The sequence below is a fragment of the Xenopus tropicalis genome, chromosome 4, assembly GCF_000004195.4.
Source record: "Xenopus tropicalis strain Nigerian chromosome 4, UCB_Xtro_10.0, whole genome shotgun sequence".
NCBI classification, from domain to species: domain Eukaryota; kingdom Metazoa; phylum Chordata; class Amphibia; order Anura; family Pipidae; genus Xenopus; species Xenopus tropicalis.
In genome coordinates, this window is record NC_030680.2 from 51,437,585 (window position 1) to 51,457,749 (window position 20,165).

Here is a 20,165-nt window from a genome sequence, read left to right on the forward strand (position 1 = left end):
GCTATTTGGATCCATTTTAACATCCTTTATTTTTACAACCAGAGGTCTGGTTACCAACATGCTTATCCCTAAAGTGCAAACTACCAATACATTGTGAAGGTGATGAGAAACAGTATCTAGACAAGGTGCAGACTTTATTTCAGTGCTGTGTGCCACTTCACTGGGGCACTATTCTGAGGCAAATGCAAAGCATTTCCTGCGATTACATTGACATTTTGGGCAAATTGAGTGCTAAGTATTAGCAAACTGTGTGAAATTAACTGTATTTGGAATCAGTAGTTTAGCTTGCTCTGGGCAATATTTACTTGCAATTTGTTGTATTTTGGTGATTTTCAGTGCATTTTAGCTATATGCTTTTTAGATACATAGTTACATACAGTAATTAAGTTAGGTTGAAAAAAAAATAAAATCCATTAAGTTCAATTCTTCCAAGCAAACCCCAATGCACAGACATACACCTATACTGACCTATCTATACACTCACATACATAAACTATATACAGGTATGCGATTGTTATCCTGAATGCTTGGGACCTGGCATTTTCCAGATAAGGGATCTTTCCATAATTTGGATCTCCATACTTTAAGTCTGCTAAAAAATCATTTAAACATTAAATAAACCCAATAGGATTGTTTTGCCTTCAATAAGGATTAATTATATCTTAGTTGGGATCAAATACACTGTACTGGTTTATAAAATATAAAATAATATAAATTAGTTTATTAAAATAGAGTCTATGGGAGCTGACCTTCCCATAATTTGGACCTTTGTGGATAATGGGTTTCCAGATTATGGACCCCATACCTGTATATCAGCATCAATACTCATTGTAGATTTTAGTATCACAATAGCCTTGGATATTTTGCATTATACAAATTGGCAACATTTCAAGTATTATTTTTGCAATACAATACAATTTACTGTGCACTGTATTATTTTTAACATGAGGCTTTTGTTACATTCTATTACACACAAACCACCGATGGCCCTTTCACTTACAGGCCAATAATACAAGAAAATGAAAATGCCTTAAATGTACACAATAACCCTGATTTGTTCAGGACAAAATATGGCTGCAGGCAGCAAAGCAGTTTGTAAACCTTAAAAAAAACCCCAGAAATTCTGCTTTTATATAACCTGTGCTGGATAACTAGTCTGTCAGTTGCGGAAAATCATTTTCATTTCTGGTGTTACTGATGCTAACGATCAGCAGAAAGGATGGAAATTATATTCAGTAATCCAGGAGTAAGAGTCTCCATTCGAGTTGAAATATTTGTTGTACCTTTTTTATTCAAAAAGAGAAATTTAGTCTTGAATCTTCATTATGTAGTTTCTCTTCAATGGTCTTTGGAATTTGATTGCTCCATAAACTATAAATAAATAATACCTGGTAAACATTCTGGCTGTGCATAGTATTTCTGTTGTGCACAGTGTTATAGATAGCATTGCTGCAAATCACGAAACTTTTTGTAGAACTGACCATGAAGGCATAAGAGAAGTAAATTCTCTTATGCCTCAGAACAACATGCAAGGTATGGGCAGGCAGAGGGGTGGGGAGGATGCCTATGTGACTCCCCCCACCCACCCTTTTTGAATCTAGCACTGCCTAACGCAGGCCGCACTAGATTCAAATAGCAGTTAGAAGGTCTCTGTGCTTCGAAATGGAGGGAAGAGGCCTGCAAGGGTTGATTCACTAAAGTGCGATAACGCATATTGCATGCTTTTTTGCATTAAAATTGACACGAAAAAAACTTGCGATTCGCTAAAGTATTATCGTCTAAGTGTTTGTAAATCATGGGTTAGTATTATTTCTGCGCGCTAATTAACGCAACGCGGTAAAATTAACGCATGTGGTTGCGTGCTAATTAACGCACGCGATATGCGACTTAACGCATGCGTTAATTTTACCGCATTGCGTTAATTAGCGCGCAGAAATAATACTAACGCATGATTCATAAACACTTAGACGCACTAAATATCGCATTAGTCGATGCGAAAATTAACACCTACTTGGAGCAGGCGGTAATTATAGAAAAGTACAGTTCATGAGCTTTTGGCAACACAATATGGACTTTGCAGTGTGATTTATTCAAGTATGTGTTGGCCCTAGAGTGATGCAGCCTCCAGTTTGCAGGGAAATGGTCATTTTAAAAAAAAGTAGTTTTACGAACATAATGGTGTGTATGGTTAATATGGCGTGCGCACGAAAAGTAGCACACGTGCGTTAATTAGCACGTGCGGCAAGTAGCGTGCTGTGTTAATTAGCGCGCTGCGTCAAATACCATATGAAAATAGTCTTCGCGACTTAAATAACGCAAATAGCATAGCGTCTAAATTAACGCAAATATCCTTTTAGTGAATCGTGAGTTAAGACGCACATCTTAGTGAATCAGCCCTAATGCCCCATGCAGTGGGAAAAGTGCAAAAAAGGAGATTGAGGCCTTTTTTGCACTTTGCATACTGTGTGTGGCATTGTAAATGAGCATTGTGGTATCTAAAAGAACACAGGAAGTGGTTCCAACAGTAGGAAGTGTCATTTACGGACTTGACATACTATGTCCATATTATTATATTAAGTTATAAGTTATATTATGCCTTCCAATCAGTGCCCCCTTCCAGGTTCTCATGTGATTATAATTACAATAGCAGCTTGTGGGACTTGACATGGATTTTGTGTCCAGCTGGCCAGTGAAACAATGGATACTTAGGTAAGACTGAAAGCCAGTTACAATTATATAGATGCTTGGGCAAATAAAACAAATGGAAAATAAATACTGTACATATAAATGCGCAAGTGTTAAGTTTTCATCAATACACTCGCACTGGTGATATAGATGCAAGATTTGCCTGAAAGCAGACTTGTGCCAGTACTGGGAAACATGGCAAGCAAAAAGCAAAATCATAACATAATCTTCAAATGCATTCACTTACATACCAGATTACTTTTATCCCAGTACAGCCGCTCAGAACTTGAGCTATTGCCTCGGCCCCTTGTTCAGTAATCTGGTTTCTCTCTAGACTGTAACAAACATATCAAATATAATCATATATAAAATATTTTGGCATATATATATATTATCATTATCAAACACTTCACATGTATGCCAGATACATTTTCACAATAACCTTGCATATTTTTAACGGCCCTGGATTACTTTGATTGACAGACTTAACTTCCTCAGCCAAATATTTTGCCACGCTCCTTGGTCAGTAAGCAACCCAAACATTTTCAAAAAGAAGCCTTTGAAAAACTACAATGCACCATTATCAGGAATATGGCAGCATTAAGGACAAATATAAAGGCAGTTTGGCTGTACCTCGGGGTGGGTAAGCACTATGCACATGTCTGTCTTTTAAACCCTAATTCATTAGTACTTGCATTAAAAGATACTTTTCCTGTTCTGCTTATAGACTGGTTTCTCTAACCCCACACACTGAAAAATAGACCTTCCAGTCTCTCTTATGTACATACCCTTGAAAGAACCTTGGACTAAAATGTTAATGTTTTCATTAGTTCAACAAATTGTCTGACCCTGAGATTAATATCAGTAGCCATAAGAATAAGTCAGCAGAAGGTTTTGTTATTTTTTATTATTTGTCAATTAAGGAATTTTTATTGAGACAATATTTGCTTACTGACAAAGGTTAAGCTTAATTGCTAGATGAAAAGCTAAAATAGTCTCCTAATAGTGGTATAACAGTTAGCAAAAGTGACTGAAATATCCCTGACATCAGCACATGTTTTATCTGCCCGAGTCTGAGGCGATAAGTGAAAGCCCAGAGGAAGCTGATCTGACAGTTATAACTACAAGAACGTGACATTTCTGTCTGTCTCAAATAGAGATTATCCTTAATAATATATTTCATTGCAATTTCATTTACCCAATGCATTAGGATGTCATACTTACTCCAACTTCTTTAGTTTTCTCATTCCTTTTAAAGCCTGGGCCAGGGCAAACGATCCACTATCACCAATGCTGTTCCATGATAATCTAAATAAAATTCCATTTTAGAAATATTTTACTGACGGGATAACCTCAGCTTTTTGTACTGCACATGATCACTGCATGTTTCATTACAAAAATTTTTACATACTCCTTAGTACTCATTTATGCACTTGTGTCCAGGTTTTACCCTGCTCTGCATCTAGCACCAGAATGCAAATTTGGCGATAGGTGCAGGTGCCAGGAAAGTGAGGTCTGCTTCCTCTATAGATTTAGCTAACCGCCCAACCCATTGCTCTTCTACTTGAGAGCTAGCGGGTAGGGAGGGGGGACTTGAGTGAGGATCGGGTGGACAGGGAGTTGGCACATGAGGGATGAGTGTGTGCAGATCAGGAGGAGCACCTCCAAAGATTTTTTTGCAGGGGGCCTGGTGTGGTCTAGGAATGCCACTGATAGCGCTGGTAGTGCCTTTTGCCTTCCATATTGGAGGAGGTAAGTACTACACAGAAGTTAGGGGGTGGGTAGAAGGCAGGATTACTACATGCCTCCTCCCATTCACCACTCATAAAGAAAGTGTTGCAGACAGCACTGTGCAGAACCCAATAACAATTCAGGAAAGTGTAAGACGCTTAGTGTAAATTTTGGCAGCTTGTGCCTGTTTTGTACTTTGTAGTCTGCCCTGCACTTTATTTGTGAAGCCATTCACTACCAGCTCTTCATTACTAGCTCAGTGCACTGCCCTGTAGGCACCTTTCTTGGGTGGAATAACAGCTGTGAAACAGTACTGTTATGAATGTAAAGGGTCTTTTTGCCCTATTTATGCACTGTACATTTGATTATACATACATGATTTCTTCAAGGTTTTTACAGCCTCCAAAGCCAACCGCCAGGGATCTGGAAACGCTGTCGGATATTTTACAAAACTTCAAGCTTCAAATAAATAAAATGTGTTAGAACAAAACAGTTAGAAATGATAATTGCTGTGATAAAATAGACTGCAGAATAAAGTGCATCTGTTCTGGGGGTCCACTACTTCTTATGCACCTAATCCACTTTAATCTTTTCAGCTTTTGCTGCTAGTGTCTTAATACAGTGACTGATGTGACATGATATGATCTGATATGTTCTGTGCTCATCCATTAAATATTCTTTTAGCAAAAAGTCTCTGCATTCAGTACAATGATTACAGTTTCGAAGCACTTACATCCCATACTAATACCTTTTCTAAGAACAAGATAAAATTGATGACATTTATTTTATTTTTTTGTAGCATGCTGATAAATCTGTATTCTGGCTTCTTATAAAAAACATTTTAGTGTCTATCAGTTACACTATACACTTCACCATTATAGTCTGTTTAACTCCAGGTACTAAAGCAAATGATAACTTTGGTATGTGTCATCAGTATACACACATCATAAGACATTCAATGCATCAACTAAGTCCTTTAAAGGGGAACTAAAGATTAACAGAGGATTAGGCTAGAAATGTTATACATTATGTTTTGTGATTCTGTACCAGCCCAAGACACAGGGCCGCTTCTGCCATTAGGCGAGTTGAGAAACTCGCCTCAGGCAGCAGAAGCGCCCCAGTTACCAGGGGCGGCAAAAAGCCGCTCCTGGTAACTTTAAGAGCCGAAATTCGGCTCTTCTAGTGCAGAGAGCGCAATTGCGCTCTCTGCACTAGCAATCTCACCGCCCCCGGACCCGCTCCTGCGCTCAGAAGGTAAGTGCTGGGGAGCGGGGGGGGGGGGGGGGGCAGCATCCAGGAGCCGCCTCAGGCGGCGATATGTCCAGAATCGCCCCTGCCATGACAGCCACAACCCTTTAGCAGTAAATATATGTACCTTCAAAAATGCCCCAGTAGCTCCCCATCTGCTTTTCTTCTGATTCACTGCGCATGCTCTGTGCTGCTGTCAGTAACCCAAATTTAGGGACCGACTCACAGTATACTGTGCATATAGAAAATAAAATTCACAATACAAAGCTGATTCTGTAGCCTCAGCTTATATGAGAGGTGAACCTAATTTTCTGCTTGATGATTTGCAATGACCTCTAAGTTTAGCATCTGAACAGCTGCCTAAAGCACACCGAGCAGATGAGTGTCTGTGCCATTTCCAACAAAATCCAAGATGGTGACCCCCCTGTCCACAACTTTAAAGGCCTGAATCATTACTTTTATAGAAATCTTGAACCTTTGGGCTGGTGCATTAAATTCAGTATATAAAATACAACATTTCTATCCATATCTGTTTTTAGGGTTTAAATCACCTTTCAGTTAACTTTTAGTATGATACAGAGAATGATGCAATTTGCAATTTGCAATTGGTCTTCATTTTTTATTATTTGTAGTTTTTTAGGTATTTCACTTTTGTTCAGCATCTCATCAGTTTGGAGTTTCATCAGCTATTTGGTTGCTAGGAAGCAAATTACCTTAGCAACCAGGGCATAGTTTGAATGAGAGACTGATAAATGAACAGGAGAGTGCCTAAGTTGAAAAATAAGGTATACAAAGGTAACAATAACAATACAATTGTAGCCTCACAGAGCAATAGTTTTTGGCTGCCGGGGTCAGTGACCCCTATTTAAAGCTGGAAAGAGTCAGAAGAAGAACGTAATTAATTTTAAAACTAAATAATGAAGACCAATTGAAAAGTTGTTTAGAATTGGTCATTCTATAATATACTAAAAATGAACTTAAAGGTGAACCACCCCTTTAAGCTAATATACACATCTACTTATATTATAAATATATAGTTCCCAGACAAAGTGATTGGGAGACCTGTTTTACTCATCTTTCCCTGATTATTTTGGTTAATAAAAACAAAGTTTACACTGCATTCATTTAAATAATGGTTATTGTAAGTTGGCCATGAAAGAAATATTGCAATTTAATACAAGAAAACACCTATTTAGTAAAACAGTCTATTTAGTGAAACAGACTTATAAAGGGTCCCCTCTATGGTATTTAAACACAAATAGTGCCTAATGAAAACATTTAAAGTTCACATACTTAATCTTCCTAAGTTGGGTAAAATGTTGAAGTCTTTTGGCAAACTCCAGTAGACATGTTTCCCCAAATATGTTTCCTGAGAGACTAGATAATAAAAACAAACATTATGGGCATTACAATTCATGTGGTACTTTAATTATATTTTTACTTTTATATGCAGACTATTAATAATGGGGGTTGAAACATTTAGCTGAGCAGTGCCGCATGTGCGCACTTAGATGTCATATGGTTTGTTTTCTGGTTCCTTATAAAGAGTTGTGAACCCTATAAAGACTCTCAATATACCATACCAAGACCTTAGTAATACATTAAAGGAGACAATCTTTACTAGATAAATTGGCAGTTAGGTATGCTTCCTAAAGCTTGCACAAAAGGAATACAATGATATACTATTTTTGGAGGTATTTACTAATGCTTTTCAAAACCCTAGAAAGAGTGACTTAAAAAAATCAGCTTTTTCTGCCATGTACACTTCTTTAAAGGAGAAGGAAAGGTAAAAACTAAGTAAGCTTTATCAGAAAGGTTTATGTAAATACAGCCATAAGCACTTACAGTAATGCTGCCCTGAGTCCTCTATCAAAAGAAACACATGATTTCTGGTCTCTTTTTTTGTAAACAAGGTGTTCCAGAGTCTGACTTCATCTCTCAGAAACATCCTTAATTCCTGTGGCCAGAGTCTGTGCAGTTCTCTTTTCTCTCCCCATTCCTGCTCCCCCTTTCCAGGAGAATGCTAAGAATTCCCTCACCCCTCCCTTATGAATGTGTGATCTGAGCTATAACGGCTAGACTGCAGGAAGGAAGCTACTCAAAATGGCTGCTGCTATCTTAAGCAAATGGAGAAAGCTTCTAAAGCGGTTTACTCAAGTATGTTAATGCTTTCTGCAGAATAAATATATTGTTCTATGTGGCACTTATGTGCCAAATCTATTGACAGTAAAATGCCAAAATGACTTTCCTTCTCCTTTAAGGAAATAATTATTCAGTGGCTGGGATTGTGTGTCTTCTTTCTATGGACTAGTCCAGAATAAGGGAGCCAGCAGACAGTTGCCAATTGCTGCAGTGTGCTATGAAGTCATCATTCACTGAGATATAAGAGAATGACATGCATTGTTAGTAAAACCCTTTTTGTTTGCTGGGAAACTAGAAAAGAGCATTGGTCATATGCCATTTCTTAGGCTTATTTGGTTGTCCGTAATCAAGGTCTCTTTAAAATTCATACTTTCATTGAAAGTGATTAGAATGGGTTTCTCTCCTCCTATATGCCATATGCAAAATAACAGAAAATACTGTAAGTAACTAAATGCATTTACCAAATGTCTTCTATCTGCTGGCAAGATACCAAAGCCGTCAAGAATGCACTGCTTTCATTTGCTCCCAGACTGCAGGACTGCACGCTGTAAATATGTATTGGAAAGATTAAAAGACATGTACATACCAACTATCCTGCTTTCTCCAAACTGCTAGAAACCTGTATAAATCTGTATGGCCATCTTATATTTTAATGTCAAGTCAACGACTGCAAGGTGTTTTCTTGCTGCTGAAATCATCACACGATTGCAGTTAGGAATTGCTCTTAGTAGTTACAGGCTGCCGTTATTGCTGCAAAAGGTAGCCATTTCTGCTTTTCAACCATAATTGCAGGCTGTGGCATCTTATGTATAAGGTACAGGTAATGGCCTGTTTATATCATTTATACAAAAACTGCTCTCTACAGACACACACAAGCCTACATATAATACAGACAAAAACAGTATCCCAATGTGCTTTGTACAACAGAAATACACTGCTCTATATATAACATATATACTTATTATACTACATTTTCACATTTTTAGGGATAATATAAAATGTATATAATGGAATGCAGTGTATATTATAAAGACACACACTAACCTATAAATAAGGCAGATGCCCACACTGACCCTTGTTGATACTGACCCATGTTCCACACAGCTGTTTTTAAATAACAGTGTAACATAGATAGAAAGTATCCTGAATCTTACACACTGATTTGTATATAATACAGATATGCCCAACTACCTCATCATACAGATACGAGTATGGGAGCTGTCAACCAGAACGCTTTGGGATTTTACACAAAATCGGTCTTTCTGTAATTTGGATAACCATACCTTAAAGGAACAGCTCAGTGTAAAAATTAAACTGGGTAAAATAGATAAACTGCGCAAAATAAAAGATATTTTTAATATAGTTAGACAAAAATATAATCAATAAAGGCTGGAGTGGGCGGATGTCTAACATAATAGCCAGAACACCAATTCCTGTTTTCAGCTCTCTTAGTGACTAACTGATTGGTTACTGACTGCTAACAGCTTAGAGAGCTGTTCTGGCTTTAGTGTTCCAGCCTTTATAGATTACATTTTTGGCAAACTAACTATATTGAAAACATTTTTATGCTTTATTATTACACAGAAAAAAAAATCCTTTTTAAAAACAAACACATATTTCATTCAATTGGAGTCTATGGGAGATGGGCCTTCCATAATTCTGGGCTTTTTGTATAACAGGTTTACAGATAATGGATCCCATACCTCTAGGCCAAGTCTCTCTCTTTGTACAACACAGATACGCAGTGGGCAGTATATAAGACAATGCATGTTTATAAAACAAAAATTCAGTGTAAACAACTCATACACACAGACACAAACTCCCTTTTATATAATAAAATACACAGAGTTCACTGTATAACACAGATACAAATTATTGTTGTAAAACTAAGCAGAAGTACATTTTAAGTCACATGGCAGGAGCCTGGTGCCAATGCAGCTTGCACTTGGCAATAACATAGGTCAGTACACAGGATATTAATGCTGGCATGAAAAGCTAACAAAATAAAATGTTCTTTTCACTTGCTGCTAAAACGGATGTTGCCATGGCAACCTGTCAGTGCCTGTCAGTGTGTACTCCTCACTGGTGATGTCATCAGATGCCCCAAGACTGTGAACCCATGAAATAAACAGCAGCTGACAGGGGCGAGCCACTAGGAAATGTGTGGGATGGCATGGCCCTGCAGTGATGCCCAGTCCTACTCCTGCTAACAAATGCTCCTTGGAAAACACTTCTTAAACATGAAGATGGCTTAAATACAAAGGAAATAGTTATAGAACATGTTTATTAACGTTAATCCCATCTTTGCCACAGTGAATTATCCACTTAATATTCTGTAAACAAAACACAATGCTGGTAGGGGGCTTTTAACTCGTGTGGTACAGGACTTTTCTTTGGCTCAAACACATGTTTATAAGCATTACTTCTACTGAAGAACTGTTTTTGCATGTTCCTTTACAGGACACTATCGCACAGGGAGACTCCAGACAGAAGTGCAATAGACCTAAGTGGTGCAAAGTCATGCCCTTTTGTGCATATTCAGAAAGTGCACTTGTGCCCAGGCCATACCTCCACTCAAAATCTGGTTTCAGAATCTGGCACTAGATGAGGAGGGCAATGTCAACATGTCCAAAGGCAGCCCTGACTTTACTGCATTACACTGTGTAGCACATCCTAATTAATTTTACTGCATTACACAAGGCATATATATCCTTTTATTATATAAATAATGGGGCCCCACACATATTATATTGCCCCGGGCCACATGACTCCTCAGGATGGCCTTAGTTTCTGGTGAGTATGACTATATCCATACATTTTTCTGAAATAAGATATAAAGTAGTGTTGTTATGCACTAATGACATTCTGTAGAATACAAGCCTGGTTCAGATATACAGGTATAGGACCTGTTATCCAGAATGCTTGGGACCAAGGGTATTCCGGATAAGGGGTCTTTCCGTAATTTGGATCTCCATACCTTAAGTCTACTAAGAAATCAATAAAACATTAATTAAACACAATAGGACTGTTTTGCATCCAATGAGGATTATTTATATCTTAGTTGGGATCAATTACAAGATATTGTTTTATTATTACAGAGAAAAAGGAAATCAGTTTTACAATTCTAAATTATTTGATTAAAATGGAGTCTATGGGAGACGGGCTTTCCATAATTTGGAGCTTTCTGGATAACGGGTTTCCGGATAAGGGATCCCATATCTGTACTGCCTTTCTTTTTTAATATATAACATTAAGTGTAATGTTTTTATATGGTCAGGTTACCCTATGTATTGTTTTTATTAAAGCTAAGGCTCTGCCTTTTCTTGGGGTTAATTTATTCAAAATTCCATTCTAATAGTTCTATAGTTATAGTTTTTTTTTATATGCAATACACTTTTTGCATGTGACAAGTGGTAGTGCAAGTGGCAAATCTATAAAGCTGCTTCAATAAATAATAGATTGATCTTTGATCAGCCCTGTAATGCCATTCTCTTCCAGTGACCCAGCATCCTGTGTTTGTGCATGCACAATAAAAAAAAAATAATAAAAAGCTAGGTGAAAAGTTGAGGGCAAGGACTTTTAAGGTAATTATCTTAGAGATAATTACTTGTGCCATGAGCAACATTAAGAAGGCAGTGGAAGCTTAGGGAGGTTAATCTGAGAGATTGGTGTAGGGCAGGGATCTGCAACCTTTTATAAATGTAAGCCACATTTCAATGGAAAAAGTGTTGGGGAGCAACACAAGTATGAAAAATGTTCCCGGGGGTGCCAATAAGAGCTATAATTGGCTACTTTATAGCCCCATAGTTGACTGAAAGCCTACAGAAGGCTCTGTTTGGCCATAATACTTGGTTTGTATGCAACAAAATCTTGTCTCCAAACCAGAAATTCAAAAATAAGCCCCTGCTTTGAGGCCACTGAGAGCAACATCCTAAGGTTTGGGGAGCAACATGTTGCTCACGAGCCACTGGTTGGATCACTGGTGTAGGGAGAAGGGATTTGGGCTAATTTTTCAAATGGTTACAGGTTGTTTGCCAGGAATGGGCTGCACCTCAATAATGATGGTGCAGCTGCTTTGGGGAGAGGATGGCTAGAGAGTTGGAAGAAATAATAAACTAAGTGTGGGGGGAGGGTGATGTAAGTAATTCTGTGGAAGGCAGGTTAAAGTGGACCTGTCACCCAGACATAAAAATCTGTATAATAAAAGTCCTTTTCATATTAAACATGAAACCCAAAATAATTTTTTTATTACCACATCCATACCCATTATATAAGCATTTTAAAATCCCAGCTGTCAATCATATAATGTCTGCCCCGTCTCTATGCCTTAGGTATAGAGGTGGGGCAGACAGTTACTTTCACTTTCAATTCAGAACCCATTATATAAGCATTTTAAAATCCCAGCTGTCAATCATATAATGATAAGACAAAACAGAGGCTCACAGAGGCTCCTGGTGTGTATATACAAAGACACTGTTTTTTTTGTGCTTATTCTACATTGCCTGATGAAGCAGGAAATGCCTGCGAAACGCGTTGCAATATTGTTGTGAATAAACTATTACTGAAAATTACCACCTTTGTTGGTGTCTGCCTGGAGGAGGTAAGCTTACTACTACCTCCTCTGAATTACCCATTGGGTTTTTAAGTGTTTTTAGCTAATTTTATCCTTTTGGCGCCTCTGTTTTGTCTTATCACTATACCGAGTCCACCCTGTGTGGAGGGGTGTCATCCCCATTTTTCTTCCTTCTACAGAGAGCGACTTCTTATTCCTGAGTGGGGTCAGGACAATCTCCCCACCTGCCTATACAGTGGTCGCCTATTGGTAACCCTGGCTTGTGAGTATTTATTTGTTTATTCTACCATTACTCCTTGTAAAAACATATTACACTATTGGGGCTCTTGGTGTTCCTTTTTGTCGTCAATCATATAATGCCTGCCCCACCTCTATGCCTTAGGCATAGAGGTGGGGCAGACAGTTACTTTCACTTTCAATTCAGAACTTCTTAGATGTTGCTGCTCTCCTCACCTTCCCCCTCCCTCCTCACCATCTAATTGTGTAACCAGTGCATAGACATGGGCCTCAGGTCCCCCCATACTGGCACAGAAACAAGATTTTGGCAGGATGCAATGCCTGCTCTGAAAACAGTGTCCACAAAATGGCCCCTCCCTGCTTTTGTGTGTGCAATTGTGAATTCCAAGGCTGAAGAAAATAAGATTAAAATAATTTATATAGTGTAAGTAAAGTTTATTTTGCTTGACAAACACAATAGAAAACAATTTGAAATTATTTCTTAAGGTGACAGGTCCGCTTTAAATGAAGAAGTGGATGTAGTAAAGGAAAGTGTGGGTAGAAGTTAGGTTGGAACAGGTCAATATTGGCAGGTTCCAAGTTGTATTTAAACATTTTACAAGCTGGTACCAGTATTAAATGTAAGTTTACAAATGCAAGAAGCCACCTGCTAAAATAGGAGAGCTGGAGGTAATAGAGCTGAAGGAGAAATATGATGCAGCTGGCATTGCTGAAACATGCCAGAATGAGTTGCACAATGGGGCAGTAAATATAGGAGATTGTACTTTGTTTCAGAGGGACAGGGAAACTTGAAAAGAAGGAGAGGTATATATGTTTATTAAGCAGGAATTAAAATATAAAAGAAGAAGCCTTATTAGGTCAAGCTTTTTGAAGACTTTAAAGAGCTCAGCAAATTCATTGTAGATCCCCTCAAGTCAGTAAGGAGGCTCAGCTCCTGTTGTAAAGAGTAAAGGCTGCTGTAATTGCTCCAGTCAATACTGGAGCAATAGTACAGCCAGCACAGTTAATAAACTTGTTTATAAACTTGTTGCATGACATTTTATGTCACAGGTTGTTGAGAAGCCAATCAGAAATCAGGCAATACTGGATCTAGTAACCTCTAACTACCCAGAACATATAGCAAATGTGCAAGTAGTAGAACCCCTGGGGAACAGTGACCACAACATTATCCCATGTATCGTTTGGTGCAGATAGCAAAAATACACAGGGGCAAAAATGACTCAGAATTTAAGTACAGCAAATTTAGTACTTCAGAGCATAAATTGGGGCATTATGTTTTCTGCTAAAAACAAAGAAAAGCAATGAATGCAATTTTAAACTATATTAAATCATTACTGTCCTCAATTTATGTGCCACCCTATGTGGCTTAATTGAGAAGTAAGGGAGTTAATAATAAGGAAGAGGAAAGCATTTAAAAACTACAAGTCTAAGGGGACAGAAGCAGCATTGAATAAATATAAACAATGGAAGAAGTTTGGCAAAAAAAAATATATTAATAATAAAAAAAAATATACGTAGGTTGAGAGTGTGGCTCCATTAAATAATGGAAATAATGTAGTTATAAAGGATACAGAAACAGAAAATTAGCTTATTCGGTTCTTTTCTTCTGTGTATACAAAAGAGAAGAAGAGTTTCAAGATCCACCTGATAGGTCAATGATGGCTCAGCTCAATTTAGTCAGTTGTTGATGCAGTACATGGTACATAAAAGGTTTATTCAAAAGGAATGTGAACAAGGCACCAGACCCAGATGGAATACATCCTTAGGTATTCAGAGAGCTTAGCTGAGTTTTAGCCAACCACCTCTCAGACTCGCTTTCCGGTATGGTACCTATGGACAGCAGTAGATGTGATCTATTTGGTTTTTGCCAAAGCGTTTGATACAGTTCCCCATAAAAGACTGCTTTCTAAACTAAGGTTTATTGGTCTTAATTGGTATTACATTGTTTATCCATAAATAGAAAACTAAGGAGGGTGGTGGTGCATTTTCTACTTGGAGTAAGGTTCTTAATGGGGTCCCACTGCATTAGGTCCACTTGTTATTATTTATTTAACCTTTTCATTAATGACTTAGGGGAGGGAATTATAAGTAATGTGTCAGTGCTCGCAGATGACACAAAACAATGTAGCTCAATTCATTCTATTCAGGAGGCGACAACTGGGGGGCTAAGTGGCAGATGAAATTCAATGTCAATAAATGTAAGTCACTTATACCTTTAATGGGACTGCATTAGGCAAATCCATAATGGAGAAGGATCTTGGATTCCTCGTGACTGGCATTGCTTGCTGCTTCATTGTAGCAAGCAATGCCGGTCAGCAGCTACAAGGGTTTGGAGTATTAAAAAGGGTGTAGATTTGAAGGAGGAGAGGGTCATTCTTCTTTACAAAGCACCAGTAAGGCCCCATCTAGTCTCCATTAGGTCTCCAGTGCTCAAACAGGATATTATTGAATTAGAGAGAGTCCAAAGAAGGGAAACTAAGCTGGCAAAGGTTATGGAAGTCTCAGTTATGAGGAACAACTGGCCAGGTTGGGATTGTTCACACTGGAGAAGAGGTGCTTAAAGGGTGATATGATAACTATGTATAAACATATAAAAATACTATATAATAAACTCTTTAATACTTTATTTACCAGTAGGCAGACACATGAGCATCCATTCTGATACACAAAAGAGGTTCCATCTTAATATTCAGAAATTATTTTTTACAGTGAGAGCTGTAAGGAAGTTGGATGGCTTTTAAGCGAGTGATAAAATGCAGGTTTATTGAAAATAGCTCTTAGTACAAAGTTGATCCAGGGATTGGTCCTTTAACAACTGGGGGTAAGGAAGGAATCCCCTCCCCCCCCCCCAAGGCAAATGAGAGATATTTTTTTTCCTTCCTCTGTATCATCTAGCAGTTAGGTAGTTACATGTTTTTTTCCACTTACTGTATGTATAATCACTTTGGGTTCCGGGGTTCTTGTGCCTGAATAAAAGACTTGTTTTGTAGATGTTTATGTCGTGAGTGCTTTCTGTGGACTGGATATGATTTGAGGGTTAGCACCCAGCTGTTGCTCTTGGACTGGTGAGTGCCGATGATGGGAAAATATATATATATATATATATACACAGTATGTCTCTGTCTATAGGAGCAACATGTTGCCATATTCCTCTACCTTCTAGAGTTCTTTTGTTGCCGATGTATACTTTTTACATTTACAACCGAACAAAAAGCCAAACTCTGAAGCAAGAAAGGGCTTTTGGCTCAAATGTGTACGTGCCCTACGACAGCCAAGTTGATATTGCCCCCCACCCCGCTTAGTTTTTTCACATCAGAGAAGGTCAAGGGGGGAGCTACATCACTAGTGCAAAGAGCACAATAGCACTCTCTGCAGTAGAAGAGCTGAAATTTCAATTAAAAAAACAATATTTCAGCTCTTTCAATTACCACAAGTGGCTATTTGCCGCCCCAGGTAACTTTCTCAACTGGCCTCATGGCAGCAGCATCCCTAGCCTGGGGCAATACAGAGGATTCACACAGAGAAAAAAGTTGCTGAAGTGGTGCCCTGGACCCTGCAGTTTTCAGCAAACAGGGTGGTTATGATTTTCCTTTAAAGACAGGAAAATGAGGAATTTACCGAGGAAAGAACTAATGGCAAATTTGGTGACCATCTTCAAACTGATAGGATAGCTATTTGAAGTATTATAGAGTTACAACCATTAGACTGAGTACAGGGAATATTGATTTGGTATGGAATTCATATTTGTGTTTTTCAGTAAGAAAGATTGATTAGAGTATATGTATCCTGATAAAACTTTTTTTTTCTGTTGTCCATAAATCCCCACCTTAAAGGAAAAGTAACATTAAAATTTTTTAAGTAAAAAATCTATTCTACCCTGCTCCAATAATTGCCCTATCCTGCACACCATTTATTATTCTGATTGCTGTATTAGAAAATACCTGCTAAAACTTGGCTTCCGGTCATTTGAAATAGGGCGATACGGCGATGCAGAGCAGAATCCACTATGTGGCGGTCGATTGATCAATCCTCACCTTCCTTCTGTATAGGAAGGAGTCAGGCTAGGATTGATCAACTGATCGTCGAGATTCTTGCCTCGGGTGGCAGCACCCACAGATTGCCAAGGATGTCAATTAGCTGCTTCTGGTAATTTTAAGAGGGCAACATTGCATTTCTGATTTGTGATTTCTGTCTTAGCGATCCAAAGTGAAAAAATTAAGCATGGGAACAGTATGGAAAGTGATTTAGCTCTAGTATAACTACATAACTAAATAATCAGCAGTTATTTATATGTCTACTTACATGTCACAATAATGCTCTAAAGAAGGTTCATTTGGCAAAGTTCAGCTCCTGAACCGTGCTACGTGGGATTATAATTACTTCCCACAAACAATTACAGATCATAAGGGTCATTTATCACATTTGAGGCGGGGTATAATGTGCCATAATGAATGGATGCTACCATGCTTTTCGTGTAGGGCCAAAAGTGCAGGTTTTTAACCTTAAAATGGCACCCAAAGACCTGCTCTGATTCCCTGATTAATACAGTGCTGCCGGCATTCGCCATTGCTGTAATTCTGAGGGGTGATGTTTGTTGGCATCCTGTATGGGACTGAGAGAAGCGGGTGAGGTGATAGGCAGGATATAAGGGGAGCAGAGAAGAGCAGGGAGGCCGGATTGGTGCAGAGGGGAGGTGGGCCAGAGGCAGAACAACCAGAGACTACAAATTTTCCAGCAAGTATATTGATCACTCTAATGATCACTCTAATTACTGAATTCTAAAAGGGTAATGGCCATTAGAATTAAGATATTTTAACAAGATAATGTCTGTAATACAAGCTCACTATCCAAATACATTTTATCAGCACATAACATAGGACATAATTCTGTTGCAATGGCTAAGCAAGGGAATGTCTTTATACTTACTTCAGGACCTTTAGAGAGCGCATCACTGGTAACGCCACTGCTAGCTGATCTGCAGCTTCATTTTCAAACTTATTTTCTGCTAAACTGAAAAAGAAAAGAACAAGAATTCCAGGTAAAATCAGTTTAACTGGGCCCTTTACCCATAAAAAGCTTTTTGCCTAAGTAATGAAAATGTAATTAGAAGCATATTTTGGAATTCATTAATTAAAATCTTTTACATGTTTAAAGTTATTTGTATGAACTACAAAAGCACACTCACTCTTCCTGCTGTTTAGGTAAAGTACCACTCTTTTTCTCAGGTGGTGTTTTATTAATTACAGCATCTGCACTGCCTCCCCCAGTCCAACTGGACACAGTCCTTGTAATGTTCTTTATCTGCTGTATCTTAGACCATTCTGGGTAAGATCTAAACCAGTCCCTGTGCTATACTGTACATTGTGTATTGGAAAGGTGGAGATCCCCATTAAGAACATAATTCATATAGAAATATAAAGAATAGTGTAAATATTATTTAAATTCACATGTATGGCCTGTTATCCAGAATGCTCGGGACATGGGGTTTTCCAGATAAGGGATCTTTCTGTAGTTTGAATCTCTGTACTTTAACACTACTAAAAAAATCATCTAAACATTAGGTAAACTCAATAGGATTGTTTTACCTCCAATAAGGATTAATTATACCTTAGTTAGGATCAAATATATGGTACTGTCTTATTATGACAGAATTTTTTTTAATTATTTGATTAAAATGCAGTCTATGGCATTCCCATAATTCATAATATTACTACATGTATTTATTCCCATAAATACATGTAGTAATAAGTAATACTGTCAGTCTTATATTTTGTGGTTGCCATGCCCAAAACACAATGTACAACATTCCTGCCCTAATTCCTTAGTTAGGCTTTAGTTTTCCTTTAAGTCAAGGGTAATGGGGTGAACATGGCAATGGGGAGACTGATGTTTGCCTCCTTTTTCTTTTGTTCATTTAGAAGTGGGCCATATTTATTTTAAAAAACACTCCCCCACAATGCCCAGATACTTCCTGACTAAATCTGTTGGTGGAGGAGGGGGAAGTGACATAATACGTGCATGCTTTTTATCACTTCCATGTATGCACAATACATCATTTCTTAATGTACATACGCCTATAAGTCGCCTTAGGAGTTCGGTACCGGAACACATTGCTGTTTAGAAGAAAAAGTGAATGTATTGGTGTACTAACCCAATTAATGAGAAATGAGAGTAGCCTTGGGATTGGAATGGTAGAAATACACCCAAGATCAGTGTGGCTTGTAATATAAACCAAAAAGTATGATACATTTCCCATACAAAGGCAATCAAGGACACAGTGACCTTTGCAGAACCTTATGAACTCTCTGGCAAGAAAAGCTTTATAACTGCAGCCATGACTAAGATCAGTGCTGTACTCCAGTCTGTTATATAATATGGGATCTGCTGAATATGATACCTACTCATGTACTTTATTAAGTAGTCAGAGTACAGTAGTCATATTAGTAGGGCGCAACTCCAAAGTTCTTGTCACTAAGCACAACTGAGGCACAACTGGCTGACCCAAAGCAGACGTTGTTAAACTTTCAGGACAATAGCACACAGTAAGATTAAATCGGTTAAATCTGTGCAACAGATGTACCAAAAATTACTTACCTAGGATAACATTAGGATCACCAGTAAAACATATTATTCATGACAATCTGGCTTAAAATGTGAAGGGAGACAATTTCCCCCAAATAAGCAAGCGAGTAATATGTTTTACTTGCGCCAATACTAATGTTATTGTATAGCAAGTTATTTTTGTTACTCTTTTGCCCACAGTAGCGCAGATTTATCAGCGAGTGACTAATCTTACCATGTGCCATGACTGCGGACAGAATAGGCAGAATCTCATAGCTGGAAATCAGTTTTCATGCAAGCAAAAAAAAAAAGTGTCCGCAGCTATTTCAGAGTGATTAAATTCAGTCACTTGCATTCATTATTAATTATGTTAAACATTTCAAGCACAAATAAACATATTTTACTACAACAATAGCATGCCTTCAAATGCAAACTCTAAACACTTCATTTCCAGTTTGTTTTTAGACAAGCCTAACTAGTGCTACATCATTTTTGATGATTTTGTCCTGCTCTGATATTATTCCAACCTGCATATAAACCCCTTCATTATGAGCAGCCATAACTAAAAGTATACCATGTTTTCATTCCTTTCATCCAAATCAATGGGTAGCATTTGATGGTCAGTCATTTGAAAGAAAACTAATTGGTTGCTATGGGTTACTAGATATGAAGTACCTTGCATGAAGTTAATAAGTACATTTCCAGACTTTTGGTCCATCAAGAGACTGTAAATGAGTAGCCCCTCTATAACAAGGGAGGCCTAATGTTTCATAAATGTATGTGATTATTACAATTAATGTAATGATTTTATCATTTGTGCAATGGTTTAAACCACACCTTTATGAAACATTATTCCTTCATAAATATTAGTTGGGAATACATGTTTTATATTTGTACCATCCAATCCTCCTCCGTAAATTAAAAAAAAATGCCCAGTCTCTGCTCATGCAAAGCTGCCCCTCAGCATGAAGCTGCCATCATCATACTT

General features: G+C 37.9%; 1 protein-coding gene across 7 annotated transcripts in view; it reads right to left on the bottom strand.

Annotated features, from left to right (window-relative positions):
• Nucleotides 1-1,291: 1,291 nt before the first annotated feature.
• nlrc5 (NLR family CARD domain containing 5) overlaps nt 1,292-20,165 on the bottom strand; it is a 99,664-nt gene continuing 80,790 nt past the window's right edge. For all 7 annotated transcript variants that reach the window (XM_031900763.1, XM_031900764.1, XM_018093489.2 and 4 more), the window contains 7 exons: nt 17,543-17,626; nt 8,268-8,351; nt 6,958-7,041; nt 4,792-4,875; nt 3,910-3,993; nt 2,937-3,020; nt 1,292-1,371 (listed from right to left, as the gene is read on the bottom strand). In XM_031900763.1, coding sequence (XP_031756623.1) covers nt 1,293-1,371; nt 2,937-3,020; nt 3,910-3,993; nt 4,792-4,875; nt 6,958-7,041; nt 8,268-8,351; nt 17,543-17,626 — 583 coding nt within the window. In that variant the 3' untranslated portion in view covers nt 1,292. The remainder of the gene's footprint in view (nt 1,372-2,936; nt 3,021-3,909; nt 3,994-4,791; nt 4,876-6,957; nt 7,042-8,267; nt 8,352-17,542; nt 17,627-20,165) is intronic.